The sequence below is a fragment of the Camarhynchus parvulus genome, chromosome 5 (assembly GCF_901933205.1).
Source record: "Camarhynchus parvulus chromosome 5, STF_HiC, whole genome shotgun sequence".
NCBI classification, from domain to species: domain Eukaryota; kingdom Metazoa; phylum Chordata; class Aves; order Passeriformes; family Thraupidae; genus Camarhynchus; species Camarhynchus parvulus.
The window spans coordinates 53,772,427-53,793,105 of NC_044575.1; the positions used below are offsets into that span (position 1 = coordinate 53,772,427).

Below are 20,679 nucleotides of genomic sequence, written 5' to 3' on the forward strand. Positions count from 1 at the left end.
TAGAGCAAAATCCAAACAGCCAGGCTGGAAAATGTCTGCCATGTGCTGCCTGCACTGCCCTGTGCTGGGGGTCCCTCACACCCAGGCTGCTCCTCAGGATGCCCCTAGAAGGTGTTGGCTCTCTGCTCCCACCAGCCCTGCCCACTAACAGGTTTTTATCCAGGGTGACAGGGTGCAAAGAGGGTTCTCCTCCTCACTTTTGCGGAGGATATTGCTGCACTTGAGATAACCTCACTGGTTTATCTGAGCTGAAAGTGATGTCAGCAGACTGTCAGAACCCCCCTGGGGACCTGCCCTGTCCTGGGGCCTTGGGGCCATGCGGGAGGGATGTCCCTGTGCCACCATGCCAGGGAGCCTCACCAGGCTGAGGGGGGCATCCAGGTACATCCCAGTGGCCCAGGGAGTTCAGGCAGCACCTTTGCACTTCCCAGTGCATGTCTGGAGAGAGCAGAGCTCTTCACTGTTGATTTTTTTTCTTCTTTCTTTTTTTTTTTTGGTTCTAATTTAATTATTAAAAAAAAAAAAAAAGGAAGAGAAACAGAGATCCACGCTCACCTTTTAACTTGCCCAAGTGTTCAAGTCCATCAGTTTCACCTCCCATTGAGAAGCTGTTGCACTCACCATTTCTGTTTTCTTTTGGGAAGTGGGAATGAGAAAATGCAGCAGCCACTGAGCCTGCAGTGCCCTGTGGAGGGACAGCCCAGCCTGGGGGAGTTTCAGCCCCACAGAAGGCAGAGCAGGTCAGGGACATCAGCTCAGCCAGAAAAAGGGCTGTTGGCACATTCCCTGCCCAGGCTGGCTGCGGGTTCAGCGCTGAACAGCCCTTTCTCTCAGCCCTTTGCACCCCCTTGTAAGTAACACATGGAGGATTTTGGAGAGGAGCCCAGCCATGCAGACACATCAGTGAGGGGACCACCAAAGAGGGAAGCACTCAGATAAGCCACATGGCAAAGGGAGAAACAGATACAAACTGTCCCAGAATTTCTAACCCATGGAGAGGTCAGGCCCTGGGCCCACAGCTAAAAAAGGTACAAAAGGAGGGACAGCCCCCTCTTCCCAACAGCTACCATGCACTACTTTGAAATTATGCTACACCTACACGTTTATTTGAAAAGAGATACACAAAACTAATTTTGAGCTGCTTTTTGCAGCACTTGCAGGTATCAGGACCTAGAAAAGCCCTGCCAGAGGATTTCTTCTGCTCCTGAAACAATGAGCTGTCTGAAGCAGCTGTCACACATGGGTAAGCTTTTCACAAGAGGCAGCCCAGTGATGAACCAGAGCTGATAGATAAGGATGGGGAGGAGCCTCCCGGGCTGTGCTCCTCACAGCTTGAGCAGCCACTTGTCTGCCCAGGGCTGGGCACAGGGCAGTGGCCACCAGCCACCCACCCGTTCCTCCTTCTCCCTGCTGCAGACACACGTGGTGGTGGTACAGCATGAATGTGGCCTTTTCAGCCTCACCTCAAAGAGTGCAGGGCTGGGGGTTCACCACTTTGGGGACAGGCTGTGCCAGCTGTGACTTGTGGCACCGCTCTTCAGCAGCAGAGCAATTGAAGAGGGATGAACCAGTGCAATGTGGTACCCATGTAACCCTAGCCTCTAGATCTTACTGATGTAGCATTCCCCAAAACACAGTCTTCTTCCACACTCACTGATGCCCACATCCTTTTCATCCTCTTGGCTGCTGGGAAGGCTGCAGGGATTGTTCCTGTACTGCCTGGTGTGCACAAATCCTTGCCATTGGCATATCCACCTACTCTAGCCCTGCCCCAAATAAACAGGATCACAATTCCCAGGCCCACTGTGGACCCCCACACCCCAGTGCTGCTCCTTGCAGACAGACATGATAGAGTTGAGCTTCTGGAGGGATCTCAGCACTCAGAACAGTTGGATTCAGACAGCTTTGCTCTAACAAGAACCAGGAGCATGCAGAGCCAAGACATGAAACAACCTCTTCTTCCTTATCAGTCCTGAACCAACATGGGTCAAAAAGAAACCCGTGCACCAGGGATGGTCAAGAAAGGATCTGAACAGAGTACAAAACAGTGCTGGGCTTTGTGGGGTGCCCACACATCACATACTGGTCAGTTTGATCAGCCTGACTCCAAAGGGACAGAGAATAATTTGGAAGGGCACAGAGGTCATACAGGAAAACCAGCTGGAGACCTGGAACAGGCCTGCAAGTGGAAAGAGAAAAGACTGTGAGTTTGAACTCCAAGACTTAGGGAGAAAGTGGTGTCTGCACTGTAAACCCCAAATGTTGTAGAGATGGAGAGGGAACAACTGCTTGCTGTTTTTACATCACCTTATTGAGGAGCAGGTTCATAACAAACAGAATGAAGTGCTTTTCTACCCAATTCATGGTGCAGTTATGGAACTCATTGCCACACGATAAAAAAAGCATAAAAAGGATGATATGATGCTACAGAGGAGAGGTGCCTATCAAATATAGGCATGCTAAAGTGCTGACTGGAAGAGCTGGATGGGTGTGAGAAGGGCTCATGCTGCAATTTGCTGCTGTCTTGCACTTTCTGCAAGCATCTTCCACTGGCCACTGCAGGACAGAGGATGCTACAGATGAACCTTTGATCTGCACCAGCACAGCTGTTGGCTGAGCACCTTCCACCCACAGGTGGGGCTGCACTAATGAGCAGGTGGGGTTATGCCCAGAGTTATGCCTGCAGGCAGATGGCCAAGCCTTCAAAGGCCTTCTGAGACTGCTGCCACAGCACTTTCCAAACCTGCTCCACTGCTCCCTGCCCAGCCTCCTTTCACAGCCTATCAGCACAGCAAATCTGCCACAGGGAGAAGTCCCCTCCAACCCAAGCCTCCTTCAGATGGGTGGGAGAAAAGATAGAAGCTGAGAAAGACCCACAGGTTAGCAAGTCTCTCCCTACCCAGCAGGGCTGAAGGATTTGCATTTGGCTGGCTGGCTGGTTCTTCTTTTTGCCAGAATATGTGAAAGCAACAGCCTCTATTGGGAACCCAAGGGTCAGAAAACATGGTACCTCCCTAATCATGGTCTTGCATCCTTTACAGAAAGTCACATTTACACCTGCAAAGTGATCCTTCTGCCTTATCCACCACTAGAAACCAAGAAATCTTAGTTTGACTTCAGCAAAGTACATTCATTCCTTGTGTCTCAGTGGTTATAAACAGTAATATGGATGGAGTACATTAACATGAGTGAAAACATGACATCTCCTCAATATTGCATAAGTTTTCCCTGTTTTTTCCCCATCTAGAACAAAACCTGAAGCAGCTTTGTTGCCAGGGAAAAATAAATAGAGCTTTTCTTCTGAGCTTCTAAAGACTGGCTCATTGGTCCCTCAAGGTAGTTGATTTATGTACTCCTTTCATATAGTGCAAAGTATCCTTTGAGAAGGATTTCTACAAAATCATGCTGGATGTCTGCAGGAAACCCCAGATTATTAACTTTGAAGCAGGACAGGTGGGTCTCTGTTCAACTCATTTGTAATGTACACTGCCCTGTACATTGTCTGTTTCTTCTTGCTCTAGAAATAGTAAATACAATATAAAAAGGAGATTTGTATAAACCATCCAGATTTCCTAGATGGATGCAATTTAGCTTTTCCAAGGGAAAAGGTGACCCAATGAACCATGAAACTTAATGATTCTCATAAAAAGCCCAAAACTTCTGATTGTGGAATATTACCTATGGCATTCATCTATAAACATTTGATTGCAAGCATGTGTTTACAATCAAGTGGTTGAAGAAGAGACATTTTTGCACTTAGTCTAAGTCCCTGTCACACTGAAAAAATATACAGAGCATCATGTATACAGAGCAAAAGCATAAGAGTTTCACATACTCATACAGAAACAAAGATGGACTTGGGAAGGATTTACCAATGTCTTAAGGGGACCTTTTGTTCCTTTACTGTTTTATAAGCCCATTCTTTACCTCACTACCTGTGATGAAATAAGAACACAGGGCTAGTCAGGGACTGCTTTGCAGCGCTGAACAGAGCAAGTCAGAGAGTCATATCATTTTTTAACAGCAAGAGCAATATTCTAAGCTTGATACAAGCACCAGCCTTGGCGTTGAGACTAGAGGAAGAGCAAAGACAACCTCTCCTCATGCACAAGAAACCTCCTAAAGGTCACTACTAGACTGCCCAGGACAGCTCACAAGCTCCTTGAAGTGTTCTTCAGGCTCATCCTTTCTCCAGTGCATCCAAAGCACCAGGACAGCCCACCAGCACTCAATGACAACGAGAGTTCAATTCACTCACACATCACATCTCTAACACAAATTCCTCTGCAAATTTGTTACATGCTAACCCCATCCCTTTTGTTTAAGTTGCCCCACACCTAGAACTGCAACTGATGTCCTCTGCAGCTTTCAAGGCAGTGACTGAAATGCCTTTCAACCCTTAGCTTGTTCTTGAAAAGGTATGGGCAGAGTGAGTTATTTTGCTGGATACATTAACTTGCCATCCAAGCACAGTCTGATCTGAAGAGCAATAATTATGTGGCCTGTTGGAGAGCAAACCAGACAACAGCAAATGGCCAAAAGAAAAATTGAGCTCAGCAGGTGTTTCAGGTTAACATCAGGTCTTGGAAAGAGCATCAGGGAAGAAAAATTAATCCAGAACTACTCATGGCTTAGAAAAATCACAAGAGTCCATTTATTAGTGTGCCTCATTATGTAGTTCTTGTAACGGGGAGGATTCTGGCAGCACCATAATGCTTAGCACATGTGCATCAGCAAGAAGCTGAGATGCAAGAGCAACATCTGTAAAAATAAATCAAGATTAAACAAAACTACTGAATAAGGTGAGATGAGGCATGTGGAGACATACAAGTAATTTAAGAGCAGCAGAGAAATAAGATCTGCATAAAATTGATCAAGGTTAATTTGTGGAAGTCAGAAAGTTTACTTTTTGTTTGCTTATCCTCTTAAACTTATTAATCTTGTTTCACGTATCTCAGTGTACATAACTCACTCATCACACGAAGGAGGCATCAAATCATTCTTGGTTTTGGCAGGGAAAGAGCACTACAAATTGAACATTTGCCTGTGGTTTTTTTTTGTGAATCCACAGAGGAACAACTCCTGGACATAGGATGAGTTCCTTTGTTTCAACAGTGGGTGATGACCACTGATGTGCCCCCTTGCTCCTTCAGTACTGGCAAGAAGCAGAATTAGCACCTTTGGGAGCAGTCAGCCAGCTCATGACCAAATGACAGAACAGCAGTGACCTTATTCCAAACATATATAAACCTATTATTTCTTCTTTTTGAGAAAGGTAACAGAATTAGATTTTGAGGACTCACTCAGCTGAGAGTTGTTTCTGTCACGATGAAGACAAGAAAATACTCCAAGAAAAAGCAATAAAAACTAGCTGTATGATGACTGCAATAAAACCTCTGCTAGAATCTAGAATTCTGCCTCAGATGCTGAGAGCTACTAGGAAAAATTCAACTTTTATATTCCATATTATCTTACAGGAATTAATCTTTTACTATATAAAATATCATACACAAAGGAACTGTTAGAGAAACAGGAATAGACCTCAGCTGGATCATGACATGTAAAAGCTCAGAATGGCTGCACAGTAGAGAAAGGTATTAATTCAAAATCCAGCTCAGTTGGGAAAGGCCACTTCCTCAGGCCCCTGCATGCTCAGCCAACCCCAGGAAGACAAGCTCTGCTCAGAGAAGGCTTCACTGAGCAGCCAGGAGGAGAACCACTGCAGAACAGGAACGTGGAACACACAGAACATCCCGAGCTGGATGGGACCCACAGGGCTCATCCAGTCCAACTGCTGGCAGCTAAACACAGCCCTGGTGCTCTGCAGGGAGAGCTGGAGGTGTCCCTGAGACCCAGGGGACAGCACCTCCTCCACAGGCTGTGTGCAGCTCAGGAAGGGCTGGTGCTCAGTGCTGCACGCTGGGGTTATGGGAAGTACCAGGAACTGAACCTGGGACTTTCACTCCTCCTCTCTTTAGCCTGGTCACATCTGAGCTCCAAGCACTTAGAAAGCAAACAACAATCGGAAATATCTTACACACAATGAGGGAATCATTTTATTAGATTATGGAAGACAGCAGCATTACAGTACAAAAAGTTACAAGAGTAGCAGAAAAAAAGTGTTTTTGGTTTAAATACTCAGGATTATACTGGGGAACATGAGAAGGATAGTACCCTTTTCTAAACTAACTCCTAACCAGGTTATCAAAATAAGTTTTGAATATTTAGCACAAGTAAAAAAGTTACAACAAACATCATTATAAAATGCTTTAATAAATAGTTTCTTTTCTGAAAGGTTTTTTTTTTAAGAACATGTCAAAAAAATGTACTAAAACAGATGATCCTGCAAAGCAAATCCTGCATTCCTGTATAAAATAACTGGTTTCAAAACATTCACGTTTACATTGTTCGTGGGCCAGAGTTTACACTCTCAGGTATCCGTTCTTCTCAGTGGTAGGGTAACTAGGTGTATGTAGTGTTATGCTTCTTCAGTAATTAAAATAAACGTACAGTCTGCCCAGTTAACAGCATTAATAAAAGCCTTAAAAAAAAAAAAAGCATAAGCCTTCCAAAACATTTAACCATTTCTACTGAGGTACTCCCATCCTCTGAGCTTGCCAGCCTTTTTCCTTTAGAGCGAAAGATGAATAAAGCACAACAGAAACAAGACTGAGGAAAATATTGTTCCCTTCATTAGGCCTGTATTTAAACGCAAAAAAAGTAATACCACATGTAATTAACATATTCACAAAAGAAAAAACAATGCCTCTCTATGTTGGTACTGTACAGTAGATGCACCCGTTAGTGTTCTTGAGATGGGCTGAACATGGGGATAAACAAACATTTCTGGATCTATTTACACGTAAGTGGTTATGCTCCTATGTAAATACAAATGACCAACAGATTGCTAACATTGATTGTATTAACATCATTTTCTAATCTGGACATAATACCAAAAAAAAGTCTTATAAACTGCCATAGAACCTCCTTTTCTGCAACATAAATTAAAAGGAATGACATGTAAAAAAAAAAAAGACCAAAATATTTAACTTATTAAATCAAATATACAGAGTGATTCATTTAATATGTACATATTTACAAAAAAGCACTTTCACTATTAGAAAATAAACTGTGTCAGTTGGGGAACCTAGAGTTCTCACAATTTTACTATATTGATATGGCAGTCTTTGACAGTTGCTATAGAAAAAGTTTAATCTCAAGGCACTTGTCACATGCTTCAATACTGCAATTCTAAAGTAATTCAACAGAAATAAAAAGGCCACTTTTAAACCACAGTTGAAAGATCTCTATATTTTTTTTTGTTCCTATTACAAAGTGTGTAAGGCAAATTTGGAAAAAATCTTACAGAAGCTACTAACGTAACAAGTGCAGTGAGCTGCCATTAATAGAGATTCAAAGTCAAGAAAGCAGTTTAAAGTTCACACAATTTCCTCAACCAGGAGGTTTTAAAGCCACCATTAAATTAGAGCAAGTAATAAAAAGAAATACATTCTGTAAACAGTGTACAGTCTTTTGTAATAAACTTTACACATATTGAAAATACAACCTCTCCTCTGCCACACAGCGAGTGTATTATAAGTAAACTTTACAAAAATAGCAACTATCAAAGATTACTCATTTTTTTTTCATCTGACAGTCATTGAATAATTTATACAAGGCTAAAGAAACAAAATAAATTTTATTTATTATTTTTATTTATTTTTTTTACGCAAAATAAAGAAACTATGAACATTTGACTCCAGATATTTTTAGTCCTTGATGCAAAGTGGAGATGTCAATTTTTCCCCTCCCCAGCAAGCGCAGGCGCAGTCTGCCTACATCCCAAATACAGGTTAGTCTCTACTGCCTTCAAAGTTTGATGCATTCACATTTTTTACAGATCTGTTGTCCATTTTGCCTATTTGGTGGGATTTCTTTACTGGACTGCTCTCTGATGTGTCAGACACCTTTGTCGGCAAAGGCTTTGCAAGTTTGTGAGAGAGGAATTTGTCCATTTCCTCATCTCTTTCCTCCTCTTCATCCTCCTCTTCCTCATACTCTACATACTCCTCCACTGCATCACAAGTTCTCTTTTGAGGAGATATGAAGTTTTTGCATTCATAACGAATGTCTTTGTTACTGTAAGATCTGTCTATAGGATTTCTTATGGGATTCAAAGGTGCCCACTGGTTATTGGCACCCTCTTCTCTGGGAGGACGGCTTCTCTCTCTCTCTTTTCTCCTCTTCCGAGTCCACCACACGCAGATGATGATACAAGTCAGCCACACAATGCTAAATACCGCACAAAGAATTGGAACCAAATAATCTGGAGGGCAAATGGAAAGAAATAAAGTCTCGTGTTAACAGAACAAGATATATAGCACTGGACATTTGCAAGAGAAGGAGCCATACTTGATTACAGGTGATCCCCTCAACCATTTTTAGGATAAAGGAAGTCAGATGTTTTTACAGCACAATAAAAACTACCTGAATGCACCAGGTCCATCTGAAAGTGCTCTTTACTAGTTTAATTTCATATGATTAATGATGAGGGAGGAAAGCTCCATTGGAGATCTTTTGTCCCCTCCAACAGACAAACTGGTTTTGTAAAGTAGCATCTTTCTCTAGCATCTGTACAGAGTTGGCTGAGAAAACCTGAGCAATCCTGCTAGGATAAGGTTTTTATTCTAAGAAAAACCTTATCCTAGCAGGAGGCAGACAATGGAGTACTGTGCACCTAAGTTGCTCTAGAAATACTGGCACTTGCACCTGCATTTATCACCAGAAAGAACAGTCCTTTACCATCAGTGTCTACAGACATTTATGTATCAATGATCTCCAAATACATCCAGGTTAGGGCTACATAACCAAATTGGTCATGAATTCTTCAGCAAGTTCCTGTTCTACCTCAGGATGAAATACCAGAATATTTGCCCTAGGGAGAAGAGTCTTCACTGCTCAATGAGCAAACAAAAGTTGTTGAGGCAATTGCTCTTCTCCACTCTCTCAATCCAAACCTCACTATAGTATTCTCCCACATGCACACAGATTATTTCTCTAGGAAAATATTTCTGGAAATTTTACATATATTTGGATTTCTTCTGCCCCCCTTCCTCAAGAACTGTACAGCTAGGAGAGAATAACAGCTTTTTTCTGTTCTTGATAAGCAAAAACTCACACATGGTAAGGGGCAACAATAGATGAGGTGCTTTGTTTTTATAGAGAGCAATGGGATTGTTCAACAGCTCTGCAGACAAATGCTGCCAACCCACCACTCTAATGCCTGATCCAAACATAAATTCCCTCAGCAGTTTTACAACATCTGCTTACAGAATAACCTGGAAATGACTATACAAAAACAACCAATGTTTCAACACCACAGTCCTTCCATCTAATGTTCAAGTGCCTTCTGAGCACATTCTTATGTGGAATGCGACACATTCTCAAACATTTCCTTTTGGTACAGGAAGGTGAGTACACTGCCAACATGGCTGGTCTCAAGAGATCTCAAAATTGTATTTTAGCAGTTATGGGAAGGATTGCATTCACATGAATAACTGCTATTCTCTCCTGATTTTTCATAAGCAACCTAACATTAAATCATGAATGGGAGAAATACTTCAAAGAAAAAGGAGCTCTTCATAACAGCTTCTCCAAGATTAGAACACAAAGCTTGCATTCTCACTGCTATCGCATCTATTATTTCATCATATGACCATGGAGCCAAGTTCACTTAGTAACAGGTTCTTTATACAGAATTTTTGGCATACAGATTCCAAATTCAGACTACTTTTTCTTAAAGCTAGAGGAAATCAATGAAGCATCTAAATTATCAACTTCACCTAGACACCTGGAACATCCCACACAAATGAGATTCTCAACACATAGGGCTCTCAAGCACATTTTCTCATAGGTTTTCACCCACCTCAACCAATTAAGGGGCAGCAGTAAAATAAATAAAATCCGAAAACAGGTTACAGTTTGCTTCATAACTCCACTTAAGAACTAAGGGCCAGTGGTCAATACTGAACACCCATGTTAAAATGAGGAGTCTGGAAACCATTTTGCAAGAGAACCCAAATTAATTCACTATTTTGGGAGACTCTTTAAATCTTATTGAGGTGGGAGGCAAAGTAATCTGCAGCCCTTTAGCCCTAGAATTTAATAAGCAACCAGAAAAACCAGAGGGCTGAGGCATGCCCAAATCCCAGCTCAAATCCTTATCTCCTACACAACTGCTGTTTAAGGCAAGCATACTCCTTCAGGAGAGCTGAGGAAACAGTGCATTTGCCAAGACTTTAACAGATGAAAGGCATTTCCTAGAAGGAAAATGCAAGGGAAGTGGAACCAGGCAATCTCCTAATTGTTTAGGCTATGGATGGAAGATCTTCCAGAAGATTATGTTTGGGAGGTCTAGGAAAAAGTCGGGAGAGCCTCCTACCATTGTAAGATTTTCACTCTGGGGCTTGGTTGAACTTGAGCCTACCAGCGGTCTTCCACAAGCCCATCTCCTGCCTCCCCCAGGCAGAACACAGGCATGCAAAACCTCCAATAACTCAGTTTGGCACAGCTCTTGGAGATAAAGGTCTCCAATCACATCATATCCTCTTAAAGAGGAATGAATGCTACATTTCGAGCCAGCTGTACTCTAGTGAGAAACACATGTTGAAAAAGAGAGCGAAGTTTTACATCATAGCCAAGTATTGGAAGAAACTAGACATCTTTAACTCTTGCTAAGGTAAATTAATAGCACATGAGCACTTCAGAAGAGATTGGTATCACACCACACCTTCCCTCTCCCCGAATTTTCATTTCCTCACAGCCTCAGTGCAGCAGCATCAAGGGCTAAGGCTGGTTTAAAGTTAATGTAGGAGAATTGGACAGGCTTGGAACTGCACACAACAACTCCTGATCTTATAAAAGGTGTGCTTGGGCTGGAGAGCTGGGCTGGAAGTCAGAGCCAAAACCATGGCAAGAGTGTCTGGGCATATCACTTAGGGATGAGGTGAAGTTTAAACTAGCACACAAGCACAGAATCTTGATCGCAAAGCCACCTTCTCTTCAGTGAGTAACAGCCACTAAAAACACAACCTAGTGGATCATTTTCTCCAATGTGCAAACAAAGATAAGAGAAGTCTGACAGCAGAGGAACAAAAAACACACCACAGAGGAGGTATGCACTGGAACCTTACCTGATGATGAATTTCCAACAACGATGGTCTCCACTTTGACTTCGGTTACTGCCAGCATGACCGTGCTGTTCTGTCGCTTGGTGATGGCATTGACTATTGTGTTAGCAGCATTCTGAATGAGGCTGTTATCTTGTTCATCTCGGTGTGGGACAAAGGACTAAAGGGAGTGAAGGGGGAAAGCAAGAAGTTATTGCAGTCACCTAACCATGGAAGTGTACTTTTTAAATCCAGCAATATCTTAATTGAGTTCACTCAATTTGCCTGACAGTAGCTACAAACAGTTCTCTAAAAGCTTACCACAGCAACAGCATGGCTGGCTTTACCCAAACTGCAGATGCAGTGTCAGACTTGGTGGGTAGCACACCTACTTGGTAATTTAACATACCTCAAAGCATAGGCAGTGACTTCCACGTTACTTAAACTGATGAGCTAAACTTAGTCATAGTTTGGAGCAGTTCAAGACATGTGGATTATCTAGATAGAAGCTTGGACTAATAACAGTTTGCTCTATTTATACCATACACTCTGGTCCCTGCACTGTGGCTCAGAATGTTCTTTACAGTACTAGCAGAGACATACAGTCCAGCTTCTGCCTGCATGAACATTTACCATGAAGATTAACTCTTTCTTGAAAACTAAGCTATACACAGGCATGGAGTGATTGAGCTGTAAATGCATCTAAAATAAGTCTTTAGCTCATTAGGGCAACAGTTACTTTCATCTACTTGACTTGCACCTTTCTTTCACTTCTCACTTAGTACCTTGTGTTTAAAGAACATCCCTGAAGCAGCCATGCACTAAATGCACAGCAGAAACCTCTTCACAAGAACAATCCAGCCACCTGTAACCATATCTCCTTGCTGAGAAGGTCAAGAGCCCAAGATTTCTGACAGAACAAGTAGACACCTGTTCACTAATTTGGGCTGAACTGGTCTTTAAAGTAATTTATCATGAGCTTGTAGTAGCCATCTGTCATTAACAAAACCTGCAGTTTGAGCTCTCTGGCAGTGTAGGAAATTGTGAGATCACAAAATTGCTTTGCAGACAAGACTAGGCCACAGGTCCACCTGCATTCAAGTGAAACAAGCTTGAACAACTTCTTCCCCAGTAAAAACTAATAAGAAAACATATTTGTATACATATACACACACGTCTCATACTTACAATAGCAACTTCCACTGCGTTCTCTGTGGAGTAAGATGGATCACACAATATTATCAGAGTTCTGTCCCTAGAAACAGTCCTAGTAGCTGGTAAATACCGGATTTCAGAACAGATATTTTCTGTTGTAGTGCCCTGTTAGAAGCAAGGGAGATTGTGTCATTTTAGATCAAGTAAAAAATAGCATGTCAAAATAAGGATCTTCACAGTTCTTGCAGTTGCTAAGAACTGATGAAGGCAGAAAACAGGGGAGTAAGAAAGGGCAGAAAAGTGAAGAACAGGGTTTTGAATGAAGGGCAAAAAACTGAGCTTGCATGATTATGTTAGTACAGTCTGAGCCCATCTTGAAATGTAAATAGTTCTTCAAGACTCAAGAAGACAGAATATTCAGTACAAACCCAAATTTTGCCTCACCCTTTAGACAAAGCTCAATTAAAAGCAACAGGAGTCTAGTAATTAAATTTCCAAGCTTATAATAGCAAGGAGTCATACTAGAAACCTTAATCTTGCATGCTGTGACATAGAATAGATCCCTACATATATTGCCACAGTTCATTAAGAATTCCATTCTCACCTGGGGGACTTTGTCTCCATTAAAAATTAAAGTAATTCTAGCACAGTCATTGTCCAAGTACCCAGAATTAGGCAGACACTTGATATTGATAGGCAGAGGTTCAGAGGCACTGCATTCTCCCCAGTCTGTGCATGGTGGCTGAAAGCATTTCATATACTTCTCCTGGCATTCTTGACCCATGGGACACTGGTTATTGGAATTATCCCAGTATTTGTGTAACAGACAAGGCTTTTTTCCACACCACACCTAGGAAATAAAAAGAATGAAGCACTGTTACAGGTAGTTGCTCTCATGCATCAAATCCAAATAAGCAATTCACACAGAAAAATATCTGTCTCTGATAGTGCTGTAGTTCCATTAGCAGATGGATCTGCTCTTCCACAAAATGAGGACATTTAGTACAGACACAAGAGTAAAAATCTGTGCAAAGATAATCTGAGAAACCACTGACTGGGCATATCTCCTTAGATTTTATAGATTTGTCCCACTTAACTGAGTTATACAGAAATTTTAGTTTATTTTAATCTAGTCCTCTAGGCTTCTACAATATAGAAAGAGCAATATCGCCATGAAGAATAATTTCCTCGATATTCAAAACTGAGACCCTGCCAGAGAATGCAGAATATATTAAGACCTGATGCACATTGGTGATAAGCACAACCACTCCAACCATGCTCCCAAATGGTAACAGTTTGCTGGTACCCACAAATTACTGGGGTGCAGCAGTTTCCAAACACAGCTCCATTCCAGGAACTGGAGTTGGATGATCCTTGGGGATCCCTTCCAACTCAAGATATTCTACAATTCCACATAGTCTTTAAGATCCTACATAGTATTGTACGGCTATTAGAACTTAGGGATTTCTTCAAGCACAATTGTCAGCAAGAAAGTGCAAGCGTTGGAAGAAACCTAATACCACACATGGATGAGTTGAATTTAAGGCACATGTTCAATCTGCATTTAGGCCTTTCTTTTAATCAGTCACAAAACCACCAGGATCTAGTCCACAATAAATATACAAAGGTTGAAAGCTCTCAATTCATAAAGGTACTGAAGAACAACACAAAAAGGCAGTTAATACCCAGCAAAAAATTTCTTCCTACATGTCCTCCACCTGTGGAACTCTCTCACTCAGTATCACAAAATTAGGAGTTCTAAAACTGTGTTTGCAAAGCTTCAGCAGTGTGATTTATTTATCCTTTATTCCAACTCATATTTTATTTTCTGCAGCAAGTGGTCTAGAGAGCCTGTTCTAGCAGGTTGACAGCAGGACAGTAACTTATGATATTAAAGAAAATCCATAACTACTTTTACAGGAAGCCACTTTAAAAAAAAAAGGAAATTTAGAGGAGACAAAGACTAACTGGTGTATGAAGAACAGTGAGTTTGTTTCAGCCACAGGAGTTTAAGAAAATAGGCCAAAATGCCTACCTTGGTGCAGTCAATACGTCCATCCAAACAGTGGCAGCTGTTGCACTCCTGTTCCCACCGGCTGCCATGGGGAAAGGTCATTCCTTTAAGCCAGCAAGGCTTTCCAATTCCAATCACTAAAGAGAAAAAACAAACAAAAAGCACATTCAGACACTTCACCTCTTCAAGTTATATAATAAATACTATAAAAATTTAAATTAAAAATATTAGCTACTGTTCCTTACATATCAGACTACTGTATATAAACTTTATACTGGCTACGTTGTGCCCTATTGTGTTTTGGGTAAAGGTTGATAGCAGATATCAGAATACCTTCTTGGCATCTAGGACCAATTCTTCCAGGGGGACAAGTGCATCGATATCCATTTATTTCATCTATGCAGGTGGCACCATACCCACAAGGAGAAGACTGGCATTCATCAATATCTGGACAGAAAATAGGTAAAACTCAGTGACAAGGACACAGGACATTGTAATTAATAATTTACTGAGGTGTAATCTAACAGTACCTTCTTTCTGTAAAAGCAAAGGACAGCGTGGCTACAGAATTAATCTTGTAATTAAACAGTTCTGCCATTTCAGCAATACCCTGCAACAGATTTCTCATAATTGCACCCTAATTGAAGTTCTGGTAATCAAAACAGCAGTCATATGCTGACTCATCTCACAGAGCAGAGGTGTTGGACAGCTGAAGGTGTTAATGCCTGTCCACATTCACCTACAGAACAAGTGCCACATCCTGTTCTGGCACTAATCTCAGACATTTAGGCTTCACACAAAAGCATGTGTTTTCATGAAGTTATCAGAGTGCAAGAACTGAACAATGATCTTGCTCAACAATGCTCAAATAAGTGACTTGCTGCAATACAAGTGACCAAAAGGCAGAAGAGTAACAGTTTAGTTTGTAACACATAACATAATCACATGAAATAGTGAGTAGATTAATTTAATGCATAGATACTTAGCATAAAAGCCTCTTTAAAAAAACCTTCAAAGATTCAGAGGCTTAGCCACAGAAACCAATGGAAAAAGGCAGGGAAGCATGGTCCATTCAGATGGACAGCAATGTGTCATTTGTTATCCTGGGGAAGTGACCAATACTGATTTATGCAACAGAAACCAGCTCATCAAGTTGTGAGCCACAGGCACCAACTGCTTCATTTTCAACCAGAAACATCTCTCTTCCAAAGCATCTTTTGAAAGTTTTCTTCCATTGAGTATGAATGCCCTTTCCAACCCCAGAGAAAACTGTTTAAACACCAGTTCTGGTCCAATACATGGTATCAGCTCATTTTAAAGTACAGAACTTTGAAAATGAACATGAAAAATGGCAGTAGTGAGACTGCTACACTTGTAGGCAATGCAAAACAATCCAACAGATATGGAAGGGTTTTAGTTCTATTTTAACTTCCTTCAAAAGTGATCTAAACTTCTAAGATCTTCTAAGATCTAAACTTCAACAGGGTTCAATTACTCTTTCCTCCTGTCTTCACACTATAAAAGTTTAAGATTCTCCAGCCTCTGTATGCTGAAAAAGGTGATTTAACTCTGTTTCTGAATCAGCCACAAAAGGTTTTTTTTCAGAGCTACTCCTTCCATCTATACCAGCCTAAACAAGTAAAAAAATGTCTGCAGCTCCATTACAAATGCACAGTGTTTGTATTTGTGACATCCTAGCCTTAAGGGGAAGAGCAGCAGGCAAGGAGAATTGAATATCCCTTTCTGGGTATCTGGATCTAGACACACAACGATTGCCATGCCTGGTTCTGAACTGAGACACCACTAAGCTAATGCTTCCACAAGTGCTGCCCTCCACCCAGAAGTGCTGGCTTGTTTGCTGTATGCCAGAATGAGGATGAAGTCTCAACTTGAAAGCACATCACCATACTGATGGAGTGGAAGGACCAAGCCCAGAAGCCTTGAGGCTACAGACTGTTCAAAGTCTGAACTTCCAAAGCAGAAAGTAAAAAAAAAAAAAGGTATATATCCATTCAAGTCAAAATGGTAAAATTCCTTTAAAAAGACAAAACCAAAACAACTCCAAAAACCAACCAAACAACAAACCCCCCCCCCACCAGCTTGTTCCACAACACTTCAAAATACTTTTAGGGTCTGTTTTTCTCCTTCTTTTTGGCCTCTGCCCTTCAGAATAATTGCAGTATAACAGGTTTGTTTTCTAGCTTTAAAAGACCTTTATCATACTTCTGTTATTCATGTGCCAGCACTACACTCACTGTTTTTGTTTCCATTTGGAATGTCTCAGTGCATTCTGGTTTCTTACATTAAGTGGAACACATTCAGATGTATGTCATCTTTACCAACAAGATATTTATCAACAGAGAAATATTTAAAATTTAAGCTTCTATGAAGCCAGCACCCCAGAAACATCAGAATTATCCAAGAAAATCCAGCAATCAAGTCTCTAAGCATGATTTCAGCCAACTCATTTCAGAGCCATTTAATGAAATGAGTAACAGACCATAACCTGCTATTATTTACAAGGTATCAATACCTGGCTAACAGGTGGCTTCTGCTTCATTATTTGGAATTCAGCTGAGCTAATGTAAAAAGGGTCACCAGGTGTTCTTTCCAATTTGTGCAGAGTGGTACAACCATGCAGGTACTTACTGATTCTGCAGTCAGGACCAGCAAAGCCAGGGGCGCATTCACACCGGAACCAGTTCACTCCATCAACACAGATCCCTCCGTTGTAACTGTGAATAAAAAAGGGTGCTCAACAAGCCATCTCCATTGCCTCATTGGTCAATTAAAGCTTTGTTAATTAAAGCTTCTGCTGCTTTTAAGGGGGACAATTTATTTCTATCAAGAGCAAAAGCATACAGCTAGATAAACAACATTGCTTAGCAGGTCAGCAGCTAAACAGCAACATCCTACAGATGCATGAGGAAGCACATGCACAGAATTCAGGGAGGTAAAACAGCTCTTTCAAGGGAATACAAAGAAAGCCCAAGGTTTTCCAAATTTGGTTGTTTTTTTAATACATGAAGCACAGATGATGGCATCAGAGTGGACAACTGAGAAAGTAAAGGCAGATTGTTTCATCCACATCAGTTTTTCTCCCCTTCAACCATAAATATCAGCCTCTGTATTTAAAATATTCCCATTTTATCTCCCAAAAATTCAGTTTTGTTTTTAAAAATGTTTACACATAGCAATTGGTCCAACAGCACATTTTAATATTACTTAAAATTATTCACTGTAAACAACAGGTTTTGATTTCTCATTTTTTACTCTATCCAATTACAAATGCTTCAAATGTTATTGTATGCGATTCACTTCCTATTATTGTAATTTACTGGTCAGTTCCACCATGGAGGCTACATTAAAATACTTTTATTTGTTCATACATGAATCAACTCATGATTGATTTGTGGTCTTTGGTGCTGTCAAGGAATATGGCACAGCAAAAAAAAAGGTTATAACATATTTTACAGAGGCTGGCTTCAATTATTTTAGAGTAAAATTAGTTCCAATCTGTAATGTAAATCCATATTACTGTGCTCTCTTGTATTTTCACAATAGGTACAGGACTGGAGTTCACGTACTTACCATGGATGAGGGTTGCAGTCATTGGTGTCTAGAAAAAAGAATATTGGCTAGTGTAAATAGTGGCACAATTTATTTTCTAAAATATAACACTATAGTTCAGAAGCCACTATATTTGATAAGAGAAATATACAGAACTGAATGTTTTCTTCCACACTTGAAAAAAAAGTTCAATTATCATATATATCAACAGTAGGCAGCATAAAAACAGAACTCAAATTTAGAGTTTCCCTCCCACTCCCAAAGTCACACCTTGGGAGAAAAAATAAAAATTGAGGTTACAGGCTTTACTCCACCTAACCAATTCATTGTCTTGGTATGCCAAAGTAGTTAAGTGCTATCCTTAGAGAAAATGGCTTATACACTACTGCCTGCCTTCCAGATACTCTTCATTATTAAAATTATTATTTTTTTCTGCTCTGCACACATTTCCAAAATTGTATTTTTATAGAAGGCCAAGAATCTTATTTTGGCAGAGACTGGATGCAAAAAGCAGCACGACAAACTCTTCATTCATTACTCGAGCATCGTCTTCTTTACCTACCTCCCACTCTGAATGATTCAGATATTTTGGCACATGAACCCCATAAAGTTGCTTTGTTTCAGTTAACAGCTCTCTGCCAGACACTCCCAATATCCCAGGGGGATGCAGGGGAAGAAAGAGAAAAGCCTTACTCTGTGTGCATGTGCGTCCTTCCCATCCTTCCTTGCAGATGCACGAGAAGGAATCCCCGCTGCCAACACACGTTCCACCATTCATGCAAGGGTTCAGAATACAGCTGCTGTTTTTAGCTTTGAAAACAGAAAAGGTGTCTGTTAGCCCAGAAAACAAAGAGTATCTATCATCTGGATATGTCAGTGTCACAGTCCTAAACAGCATTTAAGTAAACAGTTAAAAACTTACAAAAAGGTCAAAAAACCTCCAGAAATACTCAATCACATGACAGTCTCTCAACCACCTTCACCATGGTCCCAATTCAATTGTTTAACTGAACCATGAAATTTTCATAAAAAGGAATTACCTCCTTTCTGCCCCATTTGTGTAAGCATTCTTCAAGTACTGCTAAATTATTACTTTGGCAGTGAGTTACCCAGGCTGTGAGGTGTTCTTTGCAATAAAATACGAGTATTTAAAGCTCAGGTTTTGGTTAAAAGCTGCAATTGTATCCAAAAAGTAGAAAAACTCTACTAAATTATCTTCATTCAACCTCCTGATCACATAATGGAAGTTTCATTTTCAGAAAGATGCAACACAGATACTATATTTAGTCTCCAAAAGGAAAAAAACCAAAATCAAGTAGTTCCCTACAGCAGGCATTAACTCTGCAAATCCCTCAGGAAGAACCTCCTAATTTCATTTTTCCTGGGTATGCCTGCTCATACACCCCATGATCACAAACCTTGTGACTCTATAAGCCAAGCAGGGGACTAAGTTCCCAGGAAAACCTTTACACAGAGCCTCTAAAACCAACACAAAAGTCAAGACACCAGTCCAAGTTTTCTAAAACTGCTTAGGAGAGAAGCTATGGAAAAGACAATATAAGAAGCCAGAGGACTGCTTCCTAAAAATCAGTATCATGTCAGGTGAGTGGAAGAAATTATTTAAATTTCAGTCACCACCCAACTGGAACAACTTTGAACTGGCCAGCCAGAACAGTGTGTCTGTTTACTAAACAGTTGTTTATTTAAACATTTCTCTGCTTCATCTGTAGACAATTTTAGAAGCTTACCAGTGTTGCAAGTACTTCCTATCCACTCTGGAGGACATGAGCAGCGGAATGTGTCTCCATCATCATAGCATGTCCCACCATTACTGCAAGTGTTTGCATCACACTGGTATTCACCTACACAGCACAACAAAGCAGTTTTAATTTCCACTGGTCTTGCTGAATGTTAGAAACAGGTACTTTTTAATCACAAAATTAAAGAGACTTTGTATTTAAATGCACCAGTATCAGAAACACATTGTTCTGCTTGCTGTATTACAATAAACAACCCAAAGAATGGAAGCTAAGGACATCTCTCACGAAACTGTTTCACTACATGAAGGAATACATTTTTAAATGTTCCATTTTGTGACCGGGAAACTGGAAGGGGTAACGAAAGTGCACCTATTTTTTTCACTGTGATTGTTTTATTTTAAATTTCAGGAACTCCAGTCCCACGAGAAGAAAATAAATCTTTGGGTACTCTAAAGATCAAAGCAAGGAACACTTACGTGAGTGACAAGTTTTGCCTTTCCAGTCATTCTTGCACTCACAATAGAAGTCATTTACCAAATCAATGCATCGGCCACCGTTGTGACATGGGTTAGGAGAACAGTCATTGAAATCTAAAAAAAAGTTATTCAAATTAGATGATGCAGCCTAGCCAAGGCCATGAGAAAACAGAAAAAAAATCTCTTTATAAAGAAAATACATTTTGTACTACCTAGGAAGACAGCAATCCTCATTATTATGAGGTTATCTTTACACAAGCAAGGAAAATACTCTGATTTAATACAGAACAACATGAATTATGACTTTCTGACAGCTTAGAAGGAGCATTCATCAGTATGGCTTCTCAGTAAACCACCAAAGTAGCTTTGTTTTTACAAACAGCTGTATTCTGAACTTCAGAAAGAGCTTTCTAGTAGGGACCACAGTGTCCTGAAAAGGAGCCCCAGTACAGGACATCCTGGGAGATGAGAGGGACAGTAAAGGCTCCCTTGTTCTGCTCTGTTTTAAAACACAGATTTACAGCCATTTAGAGGTG

General features: G+C 40.8%; 1 protein-coding gene across 4 annotated transcripts in view; it reads right to left on the reverse strand.

Moving 5' to 3' along the window:
- Nucleotides 1-6,038: 6,038 nt before the first annotated feature.
- JAG2 (jagged canonical Notch ligand 2) overlaps nucleotides 6,039-20,679 on the reverse strand; it is a 68,600-nt gene continuing 53,959 nt past the window's right edge. For all 4 annotated transcript variants that reach the window (XM_030948870.1, XM_030948873.1, XM_030948872.1 and 1 more), the window contains 11 exons: nucleotides 20,144-20,257; nucleotides 19,656-19,769; nucleotides 18,601-18,717; nucleotides 17,929-17,956; nucleotides 16,987-17,072; nucleotides 14,671-14,784; nucleotides 14,359-14,474; nucleotides 12,928-13,173; nucleotides 12,357-12,488; nucleotides 11,193-11,349; nucleotides 6,039-8,326 (listed from right to left, as the gene is read on the reverse strand). In XM_030948870.1, the coding sequence (XP_030804730.1) occupies nucleotides 7,854-8,326; nucleotides 11,193-11,349; nucleotides 12,357-12,488; nucleotides 12,928-13,173; nucleotides 14,359-14,474; nucleotides 14,671-14,784; nucleotides 16,987-17,072; nucleotides 17,929-17,956; nucleotides 18,601-18,717; nucleotides 19,656-19,769; nucleotides 20,144-20,257 (1,697 nt within the window). In that variant the 3' untranslated portion in view covers nucleotides 6,039-7,853. The remainder of the gene's footprint in view (nucleotides 8,327-11,192; nucleotides 11,350-12,356; nucleotides 12,489-12,927; nucleotides 13,174-14,358; nucleotides 14,475-14,670; nucleotides 14,785-16,986; nucleotides 17,073-17,928; nucleotides 17,957-18,600; nucleotides 18,718-19,655; nucleotides 19,770-20,143; nucleotides 20,258-20,679) is intronic.